This window comes from Sebastes fasciatus, chromosome 20 (assembly GCF_043250625.1).
Source record: "Sebastes fasciatus isolate fSebFas1 chromosome 20, fSebFas1.pri, whole genome shotgun sequence".
In the NCBI taxonomy this organism is placed as follows: domain Eukaryota; kingdom Metazoa; phylum Chordata; class Actinopteri; order Perciformes; family Sebastidae; genus Sebastes; species Sebastes fasciatus.
The window spans coordinates 710,410-732,434 of NC_133814.1; the positions used below are offsets into that span (position 1 = coordinate 710,410).

At 42.2% G+C, this 22,025-nt stretch overlaps 1 protein-coding gene across 10 annotated transcripts in view; it reads left to right on the forward strand.

Annotated features, from left to right (window-relative positions):
• The window catches only part of rbfox3a (RNA binding fox-1 homolog 3a), a 417,847-nt gene that overhangs the window by 361,179 nt on the left and 34,643 nt on the right, over positions 1–22,025 (forward strand). For 9 of the 10 annotated variants that reach the window (XM_074620482.1, XM_074620479.1, XM_074620481.1 and 6 more), the window contains 4 exons: positions 5,637–5,690; positions 17,310–17,442; positions 19,929–19,968; positions 20,135–20,199. In XM_074620482.1, the coding sequence (XP_074476583.1) occupies positions 5,637–5,690; positions 17,310–17,442; positions 19,929–19,968; positions 20,135–20,199 (292 nt within the window). The remainder of the gene's footprint in view (positions 1–5,636; positions 5,691–17,309; positions 17,443–19,928; positions 19,969–20,134; positions 20,200–22,025) is intronic. The other variant, XM_074620475.1, reaches the window with a different exon arrangement.

A 22,025-nucleotide genomic window follows, 5' to 3' on the forward strand; every position in this document is an offset into this window, starting at 1 on the left:
GCTAAATTCGGCGTCATGTTTCACTCAGTAGACGGAGTAGTAGATTTAATAAATTAGCATGTTTCACTCAGTAGACGTAGTAGTAGATTTAATAAATTAACATGTTTGACTCAGTAGACGGAGTAGTAGATTTAATAAATTAACATGTTTGACTCAGTAGACGGAGTAGTAGATTTAATAAACTAGCATGTTTCACTCTGTAGACGTAGTAGTAGATTTAATAAATTAGCATGTTTCACTCAGTAGACGTAGTTGTAGATTTAATAAATTAGCATGTTTCACTCAGTAGACGTAGTAGTAGTAGATTTAATAAATTATCATGTTTCACTCAGTAGACGTAGTAGTAGATTTAATAAATTGGCATGTTTCACTCAGTAGACGTAGTAGTAGATTTAATAAATTGGCATGTTTCACTCAGTAGACGTAGTAGTAGATTTAATAAATTGGCATGTTTCACTCAGTAGACGTAGTAGTAGTAGATTTAATAAATTAGCATGTTTCACTCAGTAGACGTAGTAGTAGTAGATTTAATAAATTAGCATGTTTCACTCAGTAGACGTAGTAGTAGATTTAATAAATTAGCATGTTTCACTCAGTAGACGTAGTAGTAGATTTAATAAATTAGCATGTTTCACTCAGTAGACGTAGTGGTAGATTTAATAAATTAGCAGTTACAAAAATGTATAAACTGCATCGTTGTGACAGAAAAGTATTAAGTTTATTCACTTTAGATGGAGCTAAACATGAATACCAAATTATGTTAAATCATGTTCGCCGTATGAGTTAGTGTCTCTTAAGGAGTCGTAAGAAATCATAAACTATCTTTTAGAAGGAGTAGATGTTTACTGGTAAGCTTGTCTCCGTTAAATGTAACAATATGTCAACGGAGGTTTTGCTCCGACAGTAGGAAGTTTTGCCTCGTCAGCCATTTAAAATAAAAATTAACTCATCAAATCGACTTTTCACAATTCACTCAGTTCTTCTGATAAATGTCATGTTTCACAAAGCAGAACTCTGATTTAATGAAATCACATCAGAAATTGTGTGGTCATGCTGATTGGCGGTGTTAACGTCACGCGTCTTACTTTAGTTTATTTAACTTGTGTATCTCTGATCAACGGGCCGTCGGACGGCAGTCCTGGCAGTCCTCCATGTGTGTGTGTGTGATGTTATTGGCTGCTTATGAGGCGCTTCAGGGCTGAGATCCGCTCACACTGTTGTCATATATGAGTCACTTCAAACATTGTGAACAGTCCGGACAGGAAGATCGGATCTGGGCAAAAAATGCTAACTGAGCATTAAGCCCTGTGATCGTAGCATTAGATTCTTCTGTTTTCTCCACTCTCTGCCAGTACCAGACAAGAGCAACAGATCGTATGGTTGTACAGAAGTAGTAAATCATTATGATCCACTTCTAACCATTCAGCTTGGACTGTAAATGGAAAGGAAACTAAAAGCTGCAAATGGAAACCGGGCAGCAGATTCTGCTTTATACAAAAAGAGTTGTTCACATTTGATTAATGGAATCAATATTTGTCAAAGAGGCAGCTGATTTGATTTGAAATATCATGCAAATAGCAAAGTGAAATCTGTTCTTACTCGGCAGAGATGAAAGGAAAAGGGAAGCAGAGAAAGAGGATGATTGGAGATGGAGGGGGGAGGGGGGGGTTAAAGAAGGAGAGGGGTGTCTAAATGAATAGAGCCAATAAAAAGAGCCAGGAGTCATTTGTAAAGAGGGAGAGAAGGGCCTTAGGGTGTGTTTCTCTCCTCCATCTCTCTCACAGACCGTCAGTCATGTGGACGGAACGAAAAAGTGGAGGAGGGAGAGAGGGAGGGAGAGAGGGAGAGAGAGAGGATGGGAAAGAGGGAGAGAGAGAGGGAGGGAGAGAGGGATGGAACGACGGACAAGGAAAAGAAAAAGAAGCAAAGAGGGGGAGGGGATGGATGAACGAGGGAAGGGATTAAATGGCCAGACATGTCAGCACCTCTCTTCCACATGCACATGCACAGGCACACGCACACACACATACACACACACACACACACACACACACACACACACACACACACACACACACACACACAGAAAGACGCACACCTCCATCCTATTTGAGGGTGAAGAGAAAGAGAGAATGAGCCCTGAAGGGTTTTCCATTTGTCACTGTCATCAGGCCCCAAGCACAAGCACAAACACAAACACAAACACACACACACAGACACACACACATTTTTACTTTTTACATCGGTGCAACCAAAATTTTACATTTCAGCGTTTAGGCCTATACTATGATACCAGAACTTTAGTAGTGGATACCAGTACCAGTGATACCACAACAGTAAAACAAGGAATCCCATGTACTTCATCATATACTCTTTTAGGAACGTTGTCATCCTGGTTTCTGTTAGAAAGTTAAACAGCTCATGATTCTCTCTGTTATTTATTTTATATTGCTGTGAAAACATCTCCCTCTAACAACTGGATTTATTCAAGTTTCTCACCCAGAACTACATTTTACAAGATTACATTTGAACACATCATGATAACGGTCTAATTTACCACAGCCCAATACTCATCTTTACTGAATAGAGCCTGAACACATCATAACACATCATAATAACTAGTCTAGCTCTCACAGATATGTTGTTAACAAAATAGGGCGGGTCCCCGGATGTGTAAGTGAGTTTACTGCATCCCAAACAGTTTACCTATACGGTACTGCCAGGCGTGTTATTAACTGTACAGTGCTGGAGCCGATCCCAGCTGACATTGGGTGGAGGTGGGGTACACCCTGGACAGGTCTCCAGACTATCACAGGGCTGACACATAGAGACAGACAACCATTCACACTCACATTCACATCTACAGGACATTTACAGTCACCAATGTACCTGCATGTCTTTGGACTGTGGGAGGAAACCTGAGAACCCAGAGAAAACCCACGCCAACACGGGGAGAACATGCTAACTCCACACAGAAGGACCCCAAGCGGTATTCAAAGCTGTGACCATCTTGCTGTGAGGCAGCAGAGCTAACCACTGCACCACCGTGCAGCCCTCATATATCTATGTTCTTATCAAAGTATTTCACCAGGGCATGTGTTATTTTCAACTGCTGATTTTATATATTTATACATCTATATATAGAACAGCAGAGTGAGAATGATCGGCTGGGAGAGAAGCCATCGTTCTGTTCCTCTGGTTCTGAGGAATAGATCGATAGCTCTGGTTCTGAGGAATAGATCGATAGTTCTGGTTCTGAGGAATAGATCGATAGTTCTGGTTCTGAGGAATAGATCGATAGTTCTGGTTCTGAGGAATAGATCGATAGTTCTGGTTCTGAGGAATAGAACAATAGCTCTGGTTCTGAGGAATAGATCGATAGTTCTGGTTCTGAGGAATAGATCGATAGTTCTGGTTCTGAGGAATACATCAATAGCTCTGGTTCTGAGGAATGATCGATAGCTCTGGTTCTGAGGAATAGATCAATAGCTCTGGTTCTGAGGAATGATCGATAGCTCTGGTTCTGAGGAATAGATCGATAGTTCTGGTTTGATAGCTCTGGTTCGATAGCTCTGGTTCGATAGTTCTGGTTCGATAGTTCTAGTTCGATAGTTCTGGTTCTGAGGAATAGAATGATAGTTCTGGTTCGATAGTTCTGGTTCTGAGGAATAGATCGATAGTTCTGGTTCGATAGTTCTGGTTCTGAGGAATAGATCGATAGTTCTGGTTCGATAATTCTGGTTCAATAGTTCTGGATCGATAGTTCTGGTTCGATAGTTCTAGTTCTGAGGAATAGAGTGATAGTTCTGGTTCGATAGTTCTGGTTCTGAGGAATAGAATGATAGTTCTGGTTCAATAGTTCTGGTTCTGAGGAATAGATCGATAGTTCTGGTTCGATAGTTCTGGTTCTGAGGAATAGATCGATAGTTCTGGTTCGATAATTCTGGTTCAATAGTTCTGGATCGATAGTTCTGGTTCAATAGTTCTGGTTCAATAGTTCTGGTTCGGTAGTTCTGGTTCTGAGAAACACATCAATAGCTGTTTCTGGGCCTATATATATTTATCTGCTCTATAGCTGGAGCTCTTCGGTCATATGTGAATATTGATCAGTATTCATTGTGTTTATTACTGTTTCAATGTTAATATTTAGGTTATTTATAACATGGTTATATGGCAATAATATAATAATAAATAAACATGTAATATTTATATATTTATGAATGTATAATTAATCATAATTTTTGAAGTAAAACTCCCAGTAACCAGTCAACATGGACAAAACATGGAGAGCACCGGAGTATATCTCTATAGATTGTATCCTAACTCTATTTCTAGTGTATTTCCATCAGATTTATACATTATATATATTATAATATTATATAGCAATAGTCAGAGTGGGGAGGAGAAGACATTCAGTTTACATCTTGGTTTTAATGGTGATATTGTCTTTGAATTTTAGACTTTATAGTAGTCTCCTATTGCATCTCCAATGTAATCTCAATGGTAACAGAGGTTAGTTTACTTACAACTTTTTCATATTCCTTAGCATCTTACCTTTCAAAAGAGACCAGATATATGCATAGAAGCCTCATGGCTGAGGAGCTACTCCTGATTCACTTTGGCTCGTTATTTTAGGTGTTTTGAGGGCTCTGATGTGGCTATAGGGCTCAACAGGATAATGTATACCCAGCAGACTACACACTGCTGAACCCAACAATCAACACTACTCTTAACTGTTAAATATTTCATGAAAACACACAATATAACAGCCAGCGCTGCAAAATCCTACAAGGAGACATATTCAAATTTAGCATTGTGATGCAACATGTTGAAGACACACAATATAATGTCCTGTTGGATGGTCACATTCAGCAGTCAAGGCTAATACTCTGATAGCTGCTATTTTAAGGGCGTTTTCACATTAGGTACGATTGATCCGTACCATGCCCGATTAAGATTGCCCCCCCTCTCTGGTCAGCTTTCACATTAGTAAAGTTGTTCCGTACTCGAGCACACTTCATCATCAATGTGTATGTGTTTATGTTGAGATCAGCTGTTCTAGTGGCGGAGCATCGTAAAACACTTCATTCAAGCTGGACAGAAACTAAATCAAACTCACCAACACTATCGTCGTTAGTCTTTCCAACAATCACCAACTCTGGTTTGGCCAAAATAAACTCTGATTTCACCGAGTTTGATGTGAAAATATGCCGACTCTACACGTTGTAAACTACTTGCTAACTGCTAACGTTAATCGCGTTAAATAGCGGTCCACTTCCGTGTATCGGTATGGTTGGCTTTCACACCTGATGCGAACCGTACCCGAGTCCACATGATCCGTACTTTAGACCACCTTTTCAAGTGGACTCGGGTACGGATCGACGAACCGTGCGTACGGTACGGAGCATTCACACTAATCAATCGAACTGGACTTTGGGGACAAGTGTACTCGGATCCGGGCCCAGGTCCCTGATGTGAAAGAACCCTAAGATATGAGTAAAGTGATTCTATAGAGAAGATATGCTAACATTCATCCTGTGTGTGTATGTGTGTGTGTGTGTGTGTGTGTGTGTGTGTGTGTGTGTGTGTGTGTGTGTGTGTGTGTGTGTGTGTGTGTGTGTGTGTCTCCTGTGCAGGCTGGAAGCTGAATCCAGTGGTTGGAGCGGTATATGGCCCTGACTTTTATGCAGGTAAAGAATCACACAGTCCTGTACTTAGAATCCTTCTTTCTACTGCTCACGCTTTATATCCTCCCTTCTTGTTTCATCTTCATCTCTTTCCCTTTGTCTTCCTTCTGTGTGTTGTGTGAAAGACGTGTGAGCTTCCACCTCGTGAGTTGGATTCATCCTGACACAGATTACAGATTTACGTGTTCCGTGTGTGCAGTTTGAAGTGGCAGCTCAGTTTCATTTGGTAGAAGTGCTGAGACCGTCCGCTCCCCTTAACTGCTCTACTTTTTGCTCATTAGTCTGAAATCTGTTCATTCCCAGACAGCTTTACAGCACTCCTCTAAATAACCAGCCTGACAGAGAGAGGCCATCCATCTCTTTTATTTCTCCTTCCCTCTTTTCCTGTTTTTCTGCCTCCTTCCCGCCATCTATCCCTCCATCCAGCCAACCAAACACAAACCTCAGATGACCTCAAAACCCTCTATCACAGTTTCCCATGCTCTGCTGCCTGTGGATATATCCCGTGTGTGGGGGTGTGTGTATACAGTATGTGTGTGTGTGTGTGTGTGTGTGTGTGTGTGTGTGTGTGTGTGTGTGTGTGTGTGTGTGTGTGTGTGTGTGTGTGTGTGTGTGTGTGTGTGTGTGTGTGTGTGTGTGTTTTGTGGTGTAGCTTTATGTTGATTTACAGACATGTATATTTATGCATTTATATATTTTAGGTGCATACAAAACAAAAACTGATCCATCTGTCCAACAGCATACACACACACACACACAAACACACACACACACACACACACACACACACATCCCTAAATAACAGTACTGTCAGTGTTACACTAGCTGGTCTAACACTAGTCTACCTTTTTATTACATTCATTCTCTATCCTCCTAGACCCAGACTCACTTTACTCACTTTAATGGTGCCTTAATGCACGGGTTTACCGGGGCTTAAGTCCCAGGCCCCGAGTACCAGGGGCCTAACGAGACATGAGCTTAACATTTTTTTAAATATATATATATAATAAATTACAATATTACATATTTGCACCACCGCCGCCATGAACCTTGAATATTGGGCCAGGGATGTCACAGAGGTTTTTCGGTGCATAGCTATCAGCGCACTCAGTCCCTGCCCAGTTTTTATGGGTGGGCCCTGACAATCTTGACTTTTTAATGTGATATTGGATTCATGTTGAATAGTTTAATATTGTGTAGGTTTATATGTCAAACGACAACCATTAAATAATATCCTTATTTACTGTATATTTTTTCTTTGGTTCAGTGGATGTAAATTAACTGTGATGTGATAGTACAGCCTGTTATCTATAAGAATGGCAGAGTATGCTAAAGTCATGTAGTCATTATTAAATCTTACATTTCATACACAAGCAGTCTGAGGCCTCATTCAGTTATTAGTGCAAAACAAAGTCAGTGAAACAGCGACATGGGGACAGCAGTATGATCAGAACCACGATCAGCACCACGGACAGCACCATGATCAGCAGCATGATCAGCACCACAGACAGCACCATGATCAGCACCACGGACAGCACCATGATCAGCAACACGATCAGCACCACGGACAGCAGCATGATCAGCACCACGGACAGCAACATGATCAGCACCACGGACAGCAGCATGTTCAGCAACATGATCAGAGCCACGGACAGCAGCATGATCAGCACCATGATCAGCACCACGGACAGCAGCACTTTCAGCACCACTGACAGCAGCACGATCAGCACCACGGACAGCAGCACGATCAGCAGCACGATCAGCACCACGGACAGCAGCACGATCAGCAGCACGATCAGCACCACGAACAGAGGTCAGCACCACGGACAGTAGCATGGACAGGAGTACTACACATCACACAAGCAAGACTCAGGGGACATTTCATTCTACTCTCTCACATATCTAATACTCCATATTTGCAAACATAAACTGAAAAAGAACCAACATTTTGACAGGAAAACAACTTACACAAAAATGACATGAATAATATGATTGTGGCCAACTTACTCACTTACACTTACCAGGAGAAAGCACTTCTGAAGGTGAGACTATAGCTGGTGTTATACCAGTTTTTATACCGGTTCTTCACCTGCGATGTTTGCAGATTTTTAACTGAAAATACTGATCGTCTTGTGTTACCGCTGTTCACACAGGCCTTTTTGGCTCAATAACCTAGCTTTGTCTTAACTAATGGTTGACGTATTGTCTTATAATGATGACTTTCATATTCTGTTTACTGATGAGGAGGGCACTCAATTTAATATGTGTCGCTGTCCATTGACGGGTTCTGAAATAATGTTGCCACGGCATATTGTGAAAGGAGGGAAGTAATATTAAGGCACAAGGCACTTATGTGTATAGTAAACAGTACGTAGATAGTAATAATCCAGCCTTTTTACCCAATAACAGTAAGTGTCTCTCTGACCCATTAACCTCTTCAACCCACAGAGTAGCAGCACGTTTACTAGGCAGGGCTTATTGTTTCCTTTCTCCCATCCTTCCTTCTTTCCTTCTGTTATTCCTTCCTTCCTTCCTCCCTCCCTTCTACTGCAGTCCAGTCCCAAACAACATCTTCCAATATGGGCCCAGTTTGTGACATGATTGTGGCATTATGTCACTCAGCTAAAGGTCCAATCACTTTGGAAAGGTCCACAGAAATGGATCCCACTTTGAGCCTGTAACAGGCAGAAGTGTCTGAGAAGAAATGCTTCACATCTACGGTGATGTTAACCTAAACTGTCCAAAATGATTTGACAGACAGAAAACGTGTGGAAGATACAAGTCTTTACTGGTTTCATAATAGATTAGAATAGATAATAGATATAAATGAACAGTGAGAACATTTTACACAGCGATACAATTCAAAGAAATTAAATATAAATATTTTCAATATATTCTTTTATCCATTTCACTTATCCAGACTTTTTGCATTTGTCCACATTTATTATAAGTCAGCACTGATGTTTTACCCTGGTAAAGTGATGGGAAACTGGCAAAGCTACAATTTCTGTTTGAGTTAAAGCAAAATGTGTTTTAAGTCATTCCTCTGTAGGGGCCCAATATCGGTCTAAACAGTAAGGAATAACAGATGCATGAAAGGAGCTCATGTTAATTTCCCAAATGATGTATTACTCCAAGAGGCCTTTCAATGAAGCCACTGAACTTGTTGTTGAGCTGAAAATGTTTGTCTATTGCCTTTGATTTGCTGCCGTTGATTGACTTTCCAAACATGTCTTTGGTTTAACAATATTCCATGTTTAGCAAAGAACACTTTCATTATAATCTATTATTTTCCAGACATGCTCAATACATGTCTTAAAGTTGACTAATATTTACAGTGAAGTGTAGCTACATAAATACACTAAACCCTAACCTTAACCACTGCTCATTCATCATATGATGACTTCCATCTTTTTGTCTCTCATCAATTCACATTTTAGACTTTCCAGAGACTTCCAGTAACACAGCAGGTTTCTCTCTCCACCGCTGTAACAACATTAGAACCAGTGAACCAGTTCTGCTCCTCATACCAGTATTAGAAAACCCACACTCACACATACTCAGTCCGTCTTGCTAATTTATAGGATGCTAATGCATGGAGTGATCCTAAAAGCACCATTAAAGTTTGCCAAGCCTAAACGACACCATATGCCGCTCTTTCTCCCAGGAGGAGGGAGGGATGGATGGATGGATGGATTGATGGATGGATGGATGGATGGATGGATGGATGGATGGATGGATGGATGGATTGATGGATGGATTGATGGATGGAAGGATAGAAGGATGGAAAAGTGGGAAAAATACACAACAGAAAATAGGGAAAATCAGCCATGCCGTATTGTGTCTGCCCTCTCTATGTGTTCATACCTTCTCCTCGTTACATGAATCTTTCTTGTGGCTCAGGTCTACTGGCATTCATTCACCCACATACACAGTATAGTTTATATCCACGCCTCCACCCTTCATGTCTTCCTGCATTCCTACAGGCATTCCTTCTCTATCTCTGTCCTCTCATCACTCTCTCTCTCCTCTACTGTATGAAAAATGAAAAATTCCCACCTGTAAGTGAAAGTGCGTGGGATTGGGATTTCTTCTGGAATAATTATGAGTGCATTTAATCTAGTTTGGGGAGGAAGTAAAGCAGGATGTAAAGGGGGATGTAAGGGCGATTAATCACTCTTTATCAGACGGCTTTCCCAGCACCCATCAGCTGAATCGGCCTCCGTAAATCCTGGCCAGCTGACAGTGCACTCCATCTCCATTGCCGGGCTCGGCTACAGGTTTATTGTGCACAAATCCCATTCAGAAGAATGACGGATGACCTCCACATGCATACACAGCCATGCTCACACACTCATGAATACCCGTATGTAGGTGCACATGCAATAATGTAAGCATAGATGTACAGTCTGACTGGTGCATTTACACTCAGGTATGCACCGAAACAAGCAGACACTCATAGTTACACATAGCTACACTCTCATAGACACGGATACTATGAGTTGTTAAATAAAAGATGAAGCTATCACATAATAGCCAGGAGTGTGGTCTGTTTGAACAACGCCTGCACTCCTCCAGGGCCTTTCAGCAGTGCTAAACAATAGAAATGGATTCAGGCTCAAATTATTGTAAAGTAAAGAGGGTGCACATATGTAGTGCATCTTAATGTCCTTGCATCCAAACTAATTGCTGGTAAATCCTAAGGCCAATTTTAAGTTTCCACAGCTGAGCATTATAACCTCTGGTCAAATCTTTCTATCTTAAATCAGTACCACTTAAAGCTATATCGGTAGGTAATTTTGAAAAACTAGCAGTGGAGGCTGGTCCATAGAGGCAGAGGAGGTTGCTCCTCCTCTATTTTTTTGAGAGGAAAGAGGGAGATCAAAATATAAGAAAGAGTAACTGTTTGAGTTAAACCGTTACCAAATCTCAGAATCATTTATAAGATAATTTTTCTCTCCATTATTCAATTCCTGATTAATTAACTATGTTTCCGCTGTTGCAAATGACCACTTGTGATTTAAAGGTAATTTTTAGGAGACCAGATTGAATTCATTAAGTCCGTTAACTTTGCCATTCTCTGTGTTAAGCTGTTGAAATGAAATTCAATACTTCCTGCAGACATTTCAGAATAAAACGAAGGGACATGCTTATGCCCCCAGAATGGTAAGAAATGGGTACAACGCATGGATGTTACTTTTGCAATAACAGCAATTTAAAATGACAAATGGTAATAAAATTAGGAAACAAGAAACCCTACCATTAATATACAATAATCATACAATAAAATATACAATAAAAATAACATGGGGGACCTGAAATCAAGTCCTAAAATCTAATAAGTGCCTTTCTTACAGTAAATAAAGGCCTGTCCTCAGGTCAGGTAAATATGTGTTGTAGCACAACACAAACAGACATCCACACACACACACGCACACATACACATACACATACACATACACATACACATACACATACACATACACACATACACACACACACACACACACACACACATATACACATTCACATACACAACATGGTATGCAACTCTGATGAGAATGGAGACCAGACTTCCTCTAATGTTTTTTGATCAGAGTTTGCATAATAGCCTTGGCCTATGTGAGTTGTGTGTGTGTGTGTGTGTGTGTGTGTGTGTGTGTGTGTGTGTGTGTGCGTGTGTGTGTGTGTGTGTGTGTGTGTGTGTGTGTGCGCGCGCGTGCGCTAATGTGTGTGCTTGAGTAAAATAGACTGCATAGGCATGAAGGACAATGAGGGAAATGTAATACTGATTGATTGACTGTGTCCTAGACTGACTATATGCAAAGCAGGACAAGTGTGTGTGTGTGTGTGTGTGTGTGTGTGTGTGTGTGTGTGTGTGTGTGTGTGTGTGTGTGTGTGTGTGCGTCGGTGCGTGCGTGCGTGCGTGTGTGTGCAGGGCTTGGCAGAGCAGCTCTCCAGAACACAACAAATAAGATTAAAATGTAAAATGCAGGCAGGGAAGTAACAAGGCAAGCAGCTCAGGCCTTTTTAACATATGCAGGAAAATTTGCAAGTTGGAAGGGCGACATCAGATCAGCTCTGGGCTTTGTCATACTGGAGCACCATCTCTGGTCCAAGGCCGGCCGAGATCACTGTCAGCTCTAGAGGGTCGCAGGTTCAATCCCGGATTGGGGTCCTTCTGTGTGGAGTGAGCATGTTCTCCCAGTGTAAACATGTTCTACCCGTGTCAGCGTGGGTTTTCTCCGGGTTCTCCGGTTTCCTCCCACAGTCCAAAGATATGCAGGTTAGGTTCATTTTTGAGTGTGAATGGTTGTCTGTCTCTATGTGTCAGCGACCTGTCCAGGGTATACCCCTCCTTCACCTAATATCAGCTGGGATCGGCTCCAGCACCCAGCGCCACCTTGAACAGGATAAGAGGTTACAGATGCTGGATGGGTGGATGGATGAAAGCAAATGCTCACGGTTTTGGGCCGTATACTGTGTAGTATATTTTTGGATACTTTGGATAGACAGTCACACTAGCATTTATAATTTGTGTAAGTGCTATGATAGATATGTATCAATCAAATACATCATATCCATAATATGAGACACAAATATGCTGCTTTGAATAAGGCCGATGCTGGATCCATTCAGCCCCAGATTGAATGTGAATACCAGAAGCAGCAGATTGTGGGTGCAGTTGCAGTTTATATTGCTACATTAAAAAATCAAAGATTTCTTGAATACTACGGAATGTTATCCGATGCAAATTTGTCAGATATGGCATTTGCAATCCCTTCAACTCTGGATGACAGTGTGATCTTTATGGAAAACCATTTCTGTTAAACGTGATGTAGAATTGCCTTTAATTTTGCTTCTCTCATCTCCAGTAAGAGCTGCGTTTGAACAGGCTTTGCATCCATTACTGAAGTTCTTCAACTTTTATTGCCACTCATTCTGCCACTCCAGCTGATGTCATCATTGTCAGATTTTAGTGGATCTGCTCACTGAGAATGAATGTTATTCACTCTAATATCTTGAAACCTCGCTGCTGTAATGCAGCATGTAGATTTTATGATTTTCAGAGGATCGATTTGAAGCCCAATTAGTTGGAGGCACCACGATAAAGCCTTGTGTCCTGGAATAGAAGTGTGATGCATTAAACACAGTGGCGCCCACACACACACACACACACACACACACATCACATCACATCACATCACATCACATCACATATTACTCATCACTTTTCTAAAAAACACAATTTTCTAACTGTACTTTTATTCTTATCATGAGTGACTCCAGCTAACATCCCATTGCTGCCTACATTAACAGATAAGATGTACAGTATGTGTGTGTGTAGCCTGTGTAGCATTTTGTGCACGTGTGTATCAGTGGATGTTGTTGTTTGTTTGTTTTATGGGCCTGCTGGCTGTCAGGACGAGGCCCTGCCATGATTCATGGGTTATTACAGCACCGCCGTAGCATGCACGAGCCATAGCTCATCATCAGATTGCACTCGTATACGTCACACCACCGGTAACATGCACATACACGTGTCCTCATGCTCACTCATATGCACACACACACACAAACTGAATGCCTGCTGGCACACACATACACACACAATAAAGGAGGAATGAATATTAAGAAAGCGAGGGGAAGTGGGGGCATCGGGGAAATTGATCTTTTGCTCAGAATATATCACCGATGGACTGTGTGCCGGCTGTGTGGCATATTAATGCCGTGTGCCTAGTTAGAGTAGGAGGAAACAGACGCAGCAGAGGACAGAGGATCTCCATCACAGACGGAGAGAGACGGAGCGTTTCTGTCCCAGAGCACTTACAGTGGAGCATGTTGCTGCTGCAGACAGCAGGTGTACTCATCCATATCCGGGACCTCTCAGAGCTCTGAGGGTGCTTAGGAGGGGATGCAATATATTTAGAGTTTGACAGGACTCCTTTTAAGGCAGGGGTCAGCAACCTGCGGCTCCGCAGCCACATGTGGCTCTTTATCTCTTCTCCAGTGGCTCCCTGTGGATTTTTAAAAGTGGAAATGAATAACTGTTTTTTGATTACATTTTCATTTTTATTTATCATTGTTGTAGGTCTATAGTACGACGGCACGACGGAGTATTAGGGCCACATTGAGGAAAAAAAATAAATCTGAGATTTCGAGAATAAAGTCATAATATTACGAGAATAAAGTCAGAATATTATAAAGTACTAATTTTACGTGATTTTTAATTTTTCTTGTAATATTCGGACTTTATTCTGTAAATCTCAGATGTTCTTTCCCTCAATGTGGCCCTAATACTCCGTAGTACATTTGCACTTGAGCCCTCACTGCATTAGACTTATATATTATATACTTAGACTATAAACTGGGTTACCTTCATCACAATGATCAAATGTTTTGCAGCTTCAGAGAGATTTTTTTTTTTTTCTTGCCTAAAATGGCTCTTTTGGTAGTAAAGGTTGCTGACCCCTGTTTTAAGGCATCTGTTTGAGTTTACAGGCCACAGGTCGTTCTATATATCCTCATATAAATCTATTATGTATACATAAGTGTCTTGATTATATTATCACGTTAAGGAAGTTTGAACTTTTGTACAATGGTGTATTAGAGCCACTGTAGGTAAAATAAAAAAATTGAGGGGAGGTGGGTAATATTCCAAGAAAAAATAATATTTCCGAGATTAAAGTCGTAAATTTAGAATAAAAAACTCGGAAAAAAGTGGAGTGCAAAACCGTGCTAATGTCAGCCACCGTCCTGAAGTAGTGTTCTTATGTTAAAGATGGCCTCTGAACGAGGAGAAGGTCCTTAAAGATACACACATGTGTTGTCTTTCATCTTCTTTTTGTGTTTTAGTAACTAATGATATTGTAGAAGTTACAGGGAAGTAGAGATGAACAACACTAGAAGACGTTAACACTGTGTTACCATAGTAACATACTGACCCTTTTAACTGTCACTGTGTCAGTGTGAAGGTACAATGACACAGAAAAGGCACAGAACATACTGGAAGTGCTTGTGTTGAACCAGATTATGGTGAATGAAGGACGTCTAGAATACCTGCTTAGCCTGCTGCCGCCACCCGGCCCCGGATAAGAGGATGAGGATGGATGGATGGATGGATGGATGGATGGATGGACCGGACAGACAGATGGATGGATGGATGGATGGACGGATGGACGGATGGACGGATGGACGGATGGATGGATGGATGGATGGATGGATGGATGGATGGATGGATGGATGGATGGATGGATGGATGGATGGATGGATGGATGGACCGGACAGACGGATGGATGGATGGATGGACGGATGGACGGAAGGACGGATGGACGGATGGATGGATGGATGGATGGATGGATGGACGGACGGACGGACGGACGGACGGACGGACGGACGGACGGACGGACGGACGGACGGACGGACGGACGGACGGACGGACGGACGGATGGACGGATGGATGGACAGTCCACTATGTAATATATTTTGCACTCGGCGGCTCACGTCAGCGCCGTGTTTAACGGTGGCATACGTGTTGTGATGAGGTTGATCCAACTTTGCAAGTGACACGGTTCCTTAACAAAAATACCCCACTAGTTTTCACTACCACAGTTTTGCATAAATTTTTTTTTTTTCTAGTAAATTTACAACTTTATAATCTTGCAAATTTGTCAGTTTGTTCTCATAAATTTGCCACTTTAATCTCAGAGAATATCCAATTTTCTTTTTTGTAAATTTATGACTTTAATCTCGAGTTTTTTCTTGGAATATTATCCTTCTCCCTCGGCTCTGCTTTTTTTTACTACGTACTTTCTTCTTTTACTGTCGAACCTTTGAGTCTTTAGAAGTAAAATAATTAAGCTGTGCAATAGCAGCTAACTAGGTATTTTCACATGTTGGTGAAATGTTTACTGAGGTTAAATATGAGCTCATTTTAAATGCACCACATATGAAAATAACTTTTAATCTGTTTTACTAAACCAGTTTGGGCTCCTCTCTGAAGACTTCTAATGTAGTAATCCATCCCAGTGATGGATTATACACCTTCACTGTGTTACAGGAACAGTTACAGTATGTACATTCACATTTAAAGCATGATACCATCTATAGCCTGTACAATCATATGAGGATTAAACCCAGATTGTACATCATCAATTTCTACCTTTACAGTGTGCATGCCTGTAAACAGACAGTAGTGTCAGTTCTAACTGGTAAGTCAGTCCAGAATCAATGGATGAAACTGGAGTCAACAACTGTATTAAGGGTTTGTATTTTTGAACCCCCGCTGTATTATGAGGTGAATTCAATTCAATTTGATTTCAATTTAACTTGACTCCTTTTAGGCCAGTGAGCAAAGAATGCAGTAATTCTTTCTTCTTTGCTGCACATTACTCAAGACATGTATGCCCAGAATCCAGACAACGCGTGTGAGTGCGTGCGTACGTGCATGAAGCCCTTGCTCCCCTGTTGACTGAAGGTTGAACAGGGACCTTCAGATAAACCAGCTCACATCACAGCTCACATCACACCTCGTGCCTGTAGGGGTGACCCTTGTGTGTGTGTGTGTGTGTATGTGTGTATGTGTGTGTGTGTGTGTGTGTGTGTGTGTGTGTGTGTGTGTGTGTGTGTGTGTGTGTGTGTGTGTGTGTGTGTGTGCGTGATGAAGGATGATCTTAGGATGAATCTGCCTCTCCAAACAATACAGGCCATCTGCTTTGTGTCCCTGCTGCCAAACGCTGAGCCGGACCTCCACGCAGGAGCTCACCTCTCTCTCTCTCTCTCTCTCTCTCTCCGTCTCTCTCTCCCTCACACTGTTTCATCCCAGGAACATCTCTTCTTCATCCCTCCATCCTCTTTGATATTTTGCTATACCCTGTCAAGTTGTTCTTGTCCACACATTAGAATCAGAATGAAGACTTATAACGTTTGTCTGAATCAGCATTTGGGATGCAAAGACGGAAAATAACGTGAAAAATAAATGACTAAAGCTCCCCTACATGCCATTTTTGAAAATACATAAGAAAAATAAATGACAACTGACACGTTGGCCTCACGTGCATTTACACTTTGCCACCAGGATAGTTGTAATCACATGCAAAAGAAAGGCAAACAGCACTCAGCTATAAAACCTTATGGGCGTGTTTGCGCTGTAATATCATTAGTACAATATCTATATATAAATATATAAATCAGACCTTGATGGGCCTTTCGGACCCAACAGCACCGCTGCGCTCTGAATCCCATTATATCCAATGGCTTACGCAGCGCCTCGACAGCTTCTCACTGCGTCAAGCAAAGCGTGGGCCCAGCAAGCGCAGCTCAAACTTGTTGTGTCTGAGAGATCAGGAGACGAGGAGATGAGGAGACGAGGAAACAAGGAGACGAGGAGACAGGGCAGATAACGCTGGCAAAGGATACGCAATTCATGGTGCTGTCTGCCCCTTAGTGTTGTAACATACTGTGTTTCTGACCACCTCTCTCTCTCTCTCTCTCTCTCTCTCTCTCTCTCTCTCTCTCTCTCTCTCTCTCTCTCTCCCTCCCTCTCTCCCTCTCTCTATCCCTCTCTTTCCTTCCCTCTTCTCTCTCTCTTTCCCTCCCTCTCTCTCTCTCTTTCTCTCTCAGTGACAGGGTTTCCATACCCCAGTACAGGAGCAACTGTGGCCTATAGAGGGGCCCATTTGAGAGGGAGGGGTCGCACCGTCTACAACACATTCCGTGCTGCACCTCCTCCTCCACCCATCCCTGCCTATGGAGCGTGAGTGCCTGCTCTCACACACACACACACACACACACACACACACAAACACACACACATCCAAGTGAAACAAACACACATAATCAAATCAACACTATGACACGTCTCCAAGACTAAAAACATGCTACTGCACAAATGGGATTCACAGCATTGCTCAAACACAGAAGCTAACACGCACACACACACATAAATAAATACATACTCACACATACACACATGCAGGGGCAGAAGAATGGTGAATGGAAAACAAAAAGGCTGCCTTCTAATAGAGCGGAAAATTGCTCTTTGATTCCAGAATGGCCGAATTTGTCTCTCTTTTTTCTAATGTGTCATTCTTTATTCGGCTGTAAATGGACTGCTATGACCTGCCCGGCACACTTCAATAGGCCCGCTCCAGAGAGAGCGAGAGACCTAGAGAATGTGAAGAGGGGTGGGGGGGGTGGAGAGAGAAGAGAGAGAGAAAGAGAAAAGATGTCTGAGAGAGCGTGTTAGGGTTGAAAGAAAAAAATGAGAAAAGAAATGCAGATGCAGACGGAGAGCTGGAGGCAGCAGGCTGAGAGAAGAATAATGGATGAGTGGTGCAGTTTGACCACATGGAACTACTGAAGGAGTCACTTACTGTATGGTGGTAATTCAAATGGATTCTCTTTAATTTAGCAGCTTTTTGTTGGAAAAACAAAGAATGGCTTCATCAAAAATGAAAGAAAACTAGGTGACATGTAGCCTTTATCTGTGCTGAACCAGTTCGGATGATTTGGTAAAAAGCACGGTGTCTTCAAAGCTTCTTCATATTCATTCACAGCCTTCACAGAATAATATTAATATGAATATTAACACAACATTACCATTGTTTGTTTATGTTCTCTTAAGATGGCAAAGGCCTCTGCAGGGTGCCCGAGCTACAAGCGCACACATGAGGCTTTTATGACTGACATATTGTCTTTGGCAGTATTTTCCAAAATTTCACTGTGCATTACCGAATATAGAAAACAGGAGTCCTCAATGCTGAGTGAAAGCTTGAATAATGAGAGAAAGGTGAAACAAGAGGAGATAGTTTGTCTGCACTGTACATCAAGACACTTGTTAGTACAAGTTGTTACAAAACAGGAAGTCATTTGTATACTGAAGAGTACAGCTTTCCCCCCAAAAGAGCTGCTGCTTTGTGCTTTGGGTCATTCCTCTCTATCAGGAAGTAATTGAAATAACTGAGATTTACTTCTGACTGATTCAAGCCGACATACAACAGCGAAGGTCAATTCTTCATTGTCCTGCCCGATGACCATCTTCTCTCCCTCTGGGATGTTGAATGAAGCACAATTACCATAGAAATGGTTTGCAGAGCCAACGTGTCTCGTGCTTGAGGTGCAATAACGTCACGTTCAGCACACGCACCTTCGTACCTCAGATGTTGTGCTTGTGTAAACAAGCCATCTTGACTCTATGTGCCTATAAAGCCTCGGACACACAGGGAACGACAGGAGCGCGTGGCGGCTGCGTGGCGTGGTTGCTGCGTGATTCACGCGTCGGGCGTTCACACCAGCTGCATTTCAGCTGCGTGTCTGCTGCGTTTCTGCTGCTGCAGCTGCCGCTGTCAGCCCTTTCTTCCCGCTCCTGACATTCCTGGTGTGTTTGGGCTGTCAGAACGATAACTGCACATGTACTTTTAGCACACTTTAGTGTGCATGTGTAGGACACTGTTATGTACACTGAAGTATGTACAGAATTGCGTATGTATCCCCTGTCCCCAGTTGTCCGCTGCTGTCTACATTCACGTTCGCAGAGTACATCCTCGACATCAACTGATTCACACTGCATTTTAGCAAATGTGAAATTCCACCAACACAACGTACACAATGAATAGACAGAACATTCATACTGTTTTTGTTTTTACTTAAAGTTACTATGAGAAACTTTGAAGTGGTTATGAAACAGTCTCAGTGTAAAACTGATGCCTCTGTATACGTACAGGAGTAAACGAGACCATCAGAGAGAAGATTGGCTATTTCTAGATTGTTTTTCTTAATGCCGGTCATCGGTGCCAGTGGGTCCGATTCCGAAAGAAATCAAACGAAATCCTGCAAGTTCACCAGAAACTCCTTCAGCTCAGACTCCACTCCTGCCCGCCGCCGACAGACCTAGATCCGACTTCTGCGCCGCCGCCTTCGCCCTGCAGTCGGAGCTCCGGTGGGAGGTGGAGAGCTCCTCCTCCGGCCAGGAGCAGAGCTTCGCCTGCTGGAGGGATGGGAGACACGGCAGAACCAGAACCAGAACCAGGACTGGGCGGGGCAGACTGTCAAGCCCTGCTGCAGTGAAATGAGAGGTTTTCTAAAGGGACTCTGGTGCTCGGAAACACTACCGCGTTTGTCCACAGGGACCGCCAGAATCAACACGAAATGAAAGTTGCTCGTAGTAGCTTTAAGAAATGATTAACTAAAAAACCATATCACTGAATCAAATGCCTCATGTTTGACATCTTCTGTTAACAGTGTGGTCTACCAGGATGGCTTTTATGGAGCAGAAATATATGTAAGTCAAAATTTATTTATATGCATTTTTTTTATCCTTCATGAATTTATTCACTATGGTCAGTCAAGAAAATAATTTGGTACGGAGTGTATTGAGCATTTGATCCAAAGCTTTACCTAAACTCAGCACCTTAATGTTCCTAATGAATCCCTCTGTCTCTCCTCAGGGAGGGTATGCAGCTTACAGATATGCCCAGCCAACTGGTACTGCTGCAGCTGCATACAGTGACAGGTATGTTGGCTACACTGGTTCCACTGGTTCCACTGGTTCCACTGTAAAGAATCAGGATTAGTTTTACTCTTTCCTGTTTTACACACTGTGTATCCCTTACCAGCCTTTAAACCATACCTGTGCACAGATGTTTTGATGGACGGTGGTTCATTTGAAAAAACGTTCCTTCTCAATATAAATAATAATAATAATAATTCATAAAATAATTAACATTTTTAGTTGTAATCTGCTGAACGCTCTACGTATTTCAAACTCCAGTTTGTCCATTGATTATACATTTTAAAAATGAAACACAGCAGGATCAAGTTCAACTTTGCCATTTCATTCAATATTAAATAAATAACGCTATGAAATCAATCTTGAAATAAATAAATAAGGCAATAAATACATAAATAATAAATAAATAAATACAGATTTATTTATTTAAGGGAACTTTCCTTTTATAATGCCACATTTATTTCCATCTGTTATATTCAAGTAGGGCGTGGTTATCTAACAGAATCAGACCAAAGCACAAGAATTAGGAAGCTAAACTGAAGGTCACTGAGCTGAAGGTTTGTCTCCAGGAATTATGACGGCTACAGCAGCTTGGAAAATAGCGATATAGGGCGCTGAATTTACTGTTTATCAGACCAAAAATGAGACAAGGATTAGCTAGCTAGCGCCCCCTGGTGTCTCTCCGCCTTCTAGCCGCTGCCTGGGAGACTACTTCACCATAAAGTTGGCTGATCTAGCATGGATTCGGGGCGGTCCAGGATCAGAACCCCAGCGCTGGGGTTTGGACTAGCTGAATTTGAGTTGCTACAGCTAAATTCAGTGCCCCGTATCGCTATTCTCCAAGCTACTGCTGCTGTCATATTTGGAGTGTTGAGCGCTTGTAGCAACTCAAATTCAGCCAGTGCAGGGCTCAGCGCCGGGGGTCTGATCCCGGACCCACCCCACTGTATCCGGTGTATGTACCAGATGTGCTCGGTCTGGCGAATGGGTCTTGCGTTTATAGATGACGTTGCACATTATAACTGTTTGAATGTGGGAGTGACTAAACTGACTTGCTGGCTGTACCTACGACCCGCCCCTACTCTGCCTCTGATTGGCTGAACCAGGTGAGCTCAGCGAGTCAGTTTAGTCGCCCACACACTCAGCCAATTGTAATGTGCGACATCATCTGTAAACACAGGACCCCAAGCCCATCTGGCAGGCCAAACATCTGGTACGTACACTGGAATGGGCAGTGAGGTGGAGGGACCGGGGGGGGGGGGGGGGGAGTGCTAGCTTTTTCTAGTGCTTTGGTCTGAATCGGTGTGACCACATTTATATATATATTCATTTAAATATAACAGATGGAAATAAAAAGAGCCGTGAAAGAAATGTGGCATTATGAAATAAAAGTCCCCTGAAATAAATAAATGTGTAAAAAATAAAGTCAGTCACACCGGAGGCCTGACGGGCCACGGATCCAACTATAGAACTATAATCACCATGGATTAGACTGTAGTAGACTAGTGTACTGTGTTAGGAGTCTGTTGCATTGATTATCAAAAATGTTTCTTCTATCTGATATATTTATCATGGAAAGCAAAGTGATTTTACAGATCTATAAAAATAGATCTATTGTACTCTAGTCCATGTTGGGATCCAGAATGATGACTGGATTTTTCCAGTGATCTGATTGGTCAGTATTTGAGTTGTTGACAAGTTTTGATCCGATACTCTGAACCTGAGACCTGCCCTGCAGCAAAGGTTACCATGGTGAGGTAAACAGTGAGCCAGCTTTGTGATGCTGGAAAAACTAAGAACAAAGATAGCTGGCTAGGCCACTGGGTTTG